Source organism: Grammomys surdaster, unplaced genomic scaffold, assembly GCF_004785775.1.
Source record: "Grammomys surdaster isolate TR1022 unplaced genomic scaffold, NIH_TR_1.0 126086, whole genome shotgun sequence".
NCBI lineage: Eukaryota > Metazoa > Chordata > Mammalia > Rodentia > Muridae > Grammomys > Grammomys surdaster.
This window is the reverse complement of record NW_021620894.1, coordinates 2,057,278-2,064,134: the sequence shown is the minus strand read 5'-3', so window position 1 is coordinate 2,064,134 and position 6,857 is coordinate 2,057,278. Positions and strand designations below refer to the sequence as shown.

Here is a 6,857-nt window from a genome sequence, read left to right as displayed (position 1 = left end):
CCCAACTACAATTATTGGTGGACCCTCATGAAGACCAAGCGACACATCTGCTAGATATGTCTGGGGGACCTAGATCCAGCCAATGCATGCTTTTTAGTTGGTGGTTCAGTCTCTGGGTGCTCCCAAAGGTCCAGGTTAGTCGACTCTGTTGGTCTTCCTGTGAAGTCTGCATCTCCAACAGGTCCCTCAATAATCCCCCCAACTTTCAAGACTACCTGAGCCTGTAGATCTTTGCATTTGTTTCCAACATCTGCTGGATGGAGCCTCTCAGAGGACAGTTATGCTAAGCTGCTCTCTGCAAGCTTAATAGAGTACCATTAATAGTGTTAGCGATTGGTTTTGTGCCAGTCATTGGTTGGCCATTCCCTCTGTTTCTGCTCCATCGTTTATGTAGGATACATTCTGAGTTGAAAATTTGGTAGGTTGGTGTCCTTAATTGAGTAGAAACAAAACTATCTCCACATATGTAACAAACATTTTTGTTCTGCTTTGCTTTGCTTTGGCATTATATTTTTCTGTGTGTTTTGTTTTGACTTTTTTATTTTGCGACTGAGAAATAAATAATCTTAAAGTTGGAGGGTAGGTAGGTAGGTAGGTACTTAGTAAGAGTCTGAGATGAATTGAAGAAATGAAAAAGAAGAGTTAATTAAGTATAGTTTATATACTTATAAACAATATTTTTGTAGTTTATTATATTAAAGTTTATGATATCAAAATATTTTAATGTAATAAGTACCTGAAATTTATTCAGATATTTTATCATTTTTATACCTGAAATTTTTTCAGATATTTTAATAGAATGATTAATTATGTAAATTTACTATTATAATCATTAATTTTATTATTCTATGACAAATTGAATTTTAAAACATCATTTTATTTAATATTAAAATATGCTATAATGTATAAGACTTTTTACCAACTTGAAAATAATAATAACAAATGTTTACACAATTACACATATTTTAAATATTATTTTCCACGTGTTGAGTTCAGATGCTTAGAGAGAATTCAGCTTTGCCACAATGAAACTTATAGGTTTGAACTTTATATAAACTTATTTGTCTCAGAAGGGATTCTTTACATGATGATAATATTTTAACCTATAATTGACTGGTAATGATGCTGTAAAAGATGTTGCGATTACCCATAAAATACAAATAGGAAACACTGTGGAGATCATAAGATATGACTGCCATAAGAAAAATAGCCAGATATGATATTTTATTACTATAATCCCTTCAGTCAGGAGGCTGAGGCAGGAGGATCACCATGAGTATAAAAAGGAAACGAAAATGAAAAACTAAAGGAGAGAAGAAAGAAATTTCACAATCGATGTTACCACATATTAACTTATTTTTTTTCTAGTAACTCTGTCAGATTATATGATATTCTTAGTTTTCCAAAGTTTCATACCAGGTCAACTGCTCTATCTTTGACCCTTCCTTTGTTTTCATATTTCAAGAGAAGCCTGTAGTCTCTTCAGTAACTAATATTATCCCCAACTCAGGAGAATATTTTTATACTCAATGTTTTTCTCAGGGCAATCTTGACCTCCTTGTTCCTGAAGCTGTAGATTAAAGGATTGAGCATGGGTACCACAATGGTGTAGAATACAGTAGACACTTTCCCTTGATCCATGGACAAAACGGAGGAAGGATGGAGATACATAAATGCCCCTGACCCAAAGAAAACAGAAACCACAATAATATGTGAGCTACAGGTGCTGAAGGCCTTGGACCTTCCTTCAGTGGAATGAATGCGAAGGATGCTAGAAAGAATGAATGTATAAGAAACAATGATGGTGATGCTGGGCACACCTACATCAAAACCTACGACAATGAATACTACAAGCTCATTGATATAGGTGCTGCTGCAGGAAAGCTCCAGCAGAGGAAGGATGTCACACATGTAATGATTGACGGTGTTGTCCTTACAGAAGGTCAGCCTCAGCATGCACCCTGTGTGGGCCCATGCACCAATAAATGCTCCCACATAGACAATGAGAGTCAACAGAGAACAGACCTGAGGGGACATGGTAACAGTATACAGCAGGGGCTTACAGATGGCCACATAGCGATCATAGGCCATCACTGTCAACACGTAGCATTCTGCACTGACAAAGAAGCAGTAGAAATAGAGTTGAGTCATGCATCCTTCATAGGAAATTGTGTTCCTCTTAGAGACAAAGGTAACCAACAGTTTTGGGGTGATGACAGTAGAGTAACAGAGATCAACGAAAGATAAATTAAAGAGGAAGTAGTACATAGGGGTGTGAAGAGAGGAATTCATTCCAATCAGAGTAAGCAAGCCCAGATTTCCAGCCACCGTGATAACATAGATGCCTAGGAAGAGGAAGAAGAAGGGGAAATGGGTCTCCGTATATTCTGTTAAGCCAACCAGGATAAACTCAGTAATGAAGGAAATATTTTTACTGTCCATTCTCTTCTACCAGGATCTGAAAGACAGAAGTCGTGTTCAGAATTAGGAAAACATGCTGTGTCTAGTCATTTTGCATCCAGGAGCCGAGAGCCTCTGCTAAAACTTGGCTATTTTGTAGTTTTATTGCTGCTGTTATGACGGAAACGTGTGGAAAGTTCAGCAATGTAAAAGCACATGGAAGAAATGTGCCAAGAAGATACACAGGCATTCATTCTCTTTTTTGTTTGTATTTAGCATTTCAATCTATGCTTGTCAACCTTCACTCACTACATTCTAGATACCCTGCATTGACAGCCAAATTAGACTCTGCCTAAGATGGAGACCATGAGGACTCAGTTAGAACAGAGACTGACAGAGGTTTTTTGGCTTCCCAAGCATGAACAGCAAGCATTAAGTTGGCAGGAAATCTGGAGTATCCTTTAAGAAAACTCTCAGAAGTAAAGACAAACCAGATAAATGGCAAACTTTGAATCTACATTCTTCCTGTAGGAAACTTTCAACTGTCTATACTTTATGCTTAGATCCGGACACAGCAGTAAAGCACATGAATACATAATGATAATGCTTACCCTTCTGTCTAGAGGACTCAGACTTTTGCCTGTGGTCTGTTCTTTGCCTTTGGTCTCTTCAGAGAAACAACTTTGCTTTTGAAGGAAACGGTAGTTTGATAATAATATCTCTCCCCTCCTGAGCATTTGCAAATCTCAATCTCTGACTTTATTCAAGTGTTGGATTAAGACCATCATTTTCTATTAATATTATTCTCACCACAGAACAGAAATCTAAATAATTCTCATTTCTTGTCTCGACATAATACCAAGTAGAGTTATGTAAATCATTTTATTTGTGTGCCATTATCTTTATGACTTGATATAGAGACCTCTCCGAGATCCTATTCTTTAATAAACATCCTTTACAAAGAACATATCTAAGACATTATTTATACAGTAATGAAGATGATTTCACTCTGGTACCCTCTGAGATAATCTTCAACTCTAATTTTACTTGTGGGATTGTATATTCCCTAAGGAAGTTGAGGTAGAAAACTTTCCACTTCCCTTGTCTTTAATTGTGTTTCTTTTGTTTATAGCTACACATGCAAACATATGACTACTGGCATCGTAAACAATTACAAAAATATCAGAGGCTCCTGCACATCTTTCCACATATAATAACATGTTGTATCATGAATAATACATGGTGCATGATACTTTAGGTTCAGTACTTCCTTTTTTATTTTGTCTAAGTATTTTCCCTCTGAGGTCCATTCATACTCATCTTCCACAATTATAAATGTTTTTATCTTAGCAGATACATTCTATACTTTTCCTTCCTTCTCATATAACTAAATATTGTTATTGAATTTTGCACTTGATTTACAATGATCTTTTAAATCTTTTAAAAGATGATTACATTTGTTCCTTTACTTTTGTTGTTTAAAAGGACTTAGTATTACCAACATTGTAACATATCCAACCAATCCATTGGTTTGAACACTATTGTCCCTTTTTTCTAAAATAATTTATACACTCGTATTTGTGTACATATACATATATGTACATATACATAGTGGATATATATACATATATATGTGTGTGTATCATACAAATGTATAATATATGCATATACATTATATATAATGTATACTATATACATGACAACAATGAAAAGAGAGGACATGAATATGAAGAGAACTATGGAAGGTATATAGAAGGATTGGCAAGAAATGAGAAAGGAGAAATTCTGTAATTATAGCTCAAAAAATTTAAATAAACAATTTTTGTTTATATTTTTATTGGATATTTTCTTTATTTGCATTTCAAATTTTATCCCCTTTCCCGGTCCCCCCCCCCAGACTCCCAATCTCATCCTTCCTCCCCTGTTTCTATGAGGGCATTTCCCAACACACCCACCCACCCACTCCTGCCTCCCCATCCTTGAATTCACCTACACTGGGGCATTGAACCTTCACAGGACCAAGGGCCTCTCCTCTCATTGATGCCCAACAAGTCCATCCTCTGCTACACATGCAGCTGGAGCCATGAGTCCCTCCATGTGTACTCTTTGTTTGGTAGTTTAGTCCCTGGGAGCTCTGGGGGGGTCTGGTTGGTTGATACTGTTGTTCTTCTTATGGGGTTGCAAACCCCTTCAGCTCATTCATTCCTTTCTCTAACTCCTCCATGGGGACACCATTGGAAACCTCGTCCTCAGTCCAGTGGTTAGCTGCAAGTATCTGCTTCTGTATTTGTCAGTCACTGGCAGAGCCTCTCAGGAGACAGCTATATCAGGCTTCCATCAGCATACACTTCATGGCACTCACAATAGTGTCTGTGTTTGGTGACTGTATATGGAATGGATCACAAGGTGGGGCAGTCTCTGGATGGCCTTTCGTTCAGTCTGTGCTCCATTCTTTGTCTACATATTTGCTACCATGAGTATTTTGTTCCCCATTTTAAGAAGGACCGAAGTACCCACACTTTGGTCTTTCTTCTTCTTGTGCTTTATGAGGTCTGTTCATTGTATATTGGGTACTCAAGCATTTGGGCTAATATACACTTATCAGTGAATGCATACCATGTGTGTTCTTTTGTGATTGGGTTACCTCATTCAAGATGATATTTTCTAGTTCCACCCATTTGCCTAAGAATTTCATGAAGTCATTGTTTTTAATAGCTGAGTATTACTCCATTGTGTAAATGTACAATATTTTCTGTATCCATTCCTCTGTTGGAGGACATCTGGGTTCTTTCAAGCTTCTGGTTATTATAAATAATGCTGCTGACAGGAGCCTGATACAGCTGTCTCCTTAGAGGTCTGCCAGAGCCTGACACATACAGAGGGGGATGCTCACAACTAATCATTGAATGTGTCATGGAATTCCCAATGGAGGAATTAGAGAGAAGACTGAAGGAGCTGAAAGGGTTTGCAGCCCCATGGGAAGAGCAACAATCCCAACCAACCAGAGATCCCAGGGTCTAAACCACTATGTTCTGATAAGAGTATAAAAAGGCTCATGAGTTTCAGTAAAATTGTTAAGATCTCAGTATTGCTGTGGGCCCTCCAACTGTCCTAAATTAACTATTTGGGGCCAGATCAGGTGACCTTGGCCTGGTTAGTAAGCTTGGATATTTACAGTAGTAGAACTGCCTATAATGTTTAAAGTCTCTCTCAGAACTAATTTAGCCACTGTCAGCATCAAGTTTGGTATAACATACCAGTAAAAGGAGGAAAAAACCTTCACATAATTTTTCTTTTGGCATTTATCAAGTGTCAGCTCTGCACTCATTAGGCAAATGACATAGCTGTTGGAGACAATCAACAAATGGGAGAGAGATTAGTTCTAGTATTCTTATCCTAAACTCTTCAGGTTTGAAAATGAAGAGTAAATTAACCTATTGTTTTCAAAGATAGAAATAGGAAAAATGGTTTTAGCAAATAAAAATGTCTTGGGATATAAATAAGATATACATAATGCAAACAAAAGCAGAGTACTCTACAAAATATGGGAGAATGTGTCCCTGACATCACATATTTCAGTCTTTTATTTTAAATGTATTAATTATTCTACATCTTTCATATTTGTTTGAATCAGAAAGCACATAAGCTTGACCAATAGACAATGTTGTTAATACTGATCCCTTTTGTGACTATACATATATGTGTTCATGTGAATATAGTTTATCCACACATATTTGTGTGTGGATATAAAGAACAGAGGGGACATCTAGTGGCCTGCCTTATGTGCTTGAGAAAAGGTTTCTCATTTTCTGGGACTTTGTTGGTTATTCAGCTAAGCAAGTCTCCTGACCCTTCCTGTAAGAGTGAGGGATTACAAGCGTGTACAGAACCACACCGTGCTTTTGACATGGATTCTGGTGATTTAAACTCAGGTCCTCATGCTTGTACAATAAATACAATCACGTATTTGACTGTCTCTATAGTCCAAAAGTGATTCCTAAGTTACAGGTTTACTATTTTATGTAATATCGTATCAGTTGATATTTATTTGATAGGCACCAACAAGAGAATCCTCAAGTAAATTAACCCTTTTTATTTTCAGAAGATAGAATGATGGAGAGATCACTGTTAGTAAAGTGGTTGGCATGTGATCTGAGTTCGGATTTCCAGCACAAATATAAAAATATGAATGTGCTGTATTTGTATGTAATCTCAGATTAAGACCAAAGGATCCTGAGGATTGCTAGCCAAGTAGCCTACCAGCCAGTGAATTTTCAGTTCAGTGAGACTCTGTCCCCCAAATAAACTAAAAGCAATTGAAATAGACATCTAGTGCTGATCTCTGGCTTCTACAAATGTACACACACACACACACACGCACACACACACACACACACACACACACACACAGCTCATACTTTCAGATGTGCAATAAAAACATTCTACCTAGCTAAAGA

At 37.1% G+C, this 6,857-nt stretch overlaps 1 protein-coding gene across 1 annotated transcript; it reads right to left on the bottom strand.

Annotated features, from left to right (window-relative positions):
- Positions 1 to 1,431: 1,431 nt before the first annotated feature.
- Positions 1,432 to 2,533, bottom strand: LOC114611169 (olfactory receptor 145-like). The gene has a single exon (XM_028755818.1). The coding sequence runs from the start codon at positions 2,440 to 2,442 to the stop codon at positions 1,507 to 1,509; it is 936 nt and encodes a 311-aa protein (XP_028611651.1). The 5' UTR covers positions 2,443 to 2,533; the 3' UTR covers positions 1,432 to 1,506.
- Between the last annotated feature and the right edge of the window lie 4,324 nt (positions 2,534 to 6,857).

Excerpts from the sequence above, each read along its gene's own strand:
- LOC114611169 (XM_028755818.1), bottom strand. The coding sequence starts at position 2,442 with ATGGACAGTAAAAATATTTCCTTCATTACTGAGTTTATCCTGGTTGGC.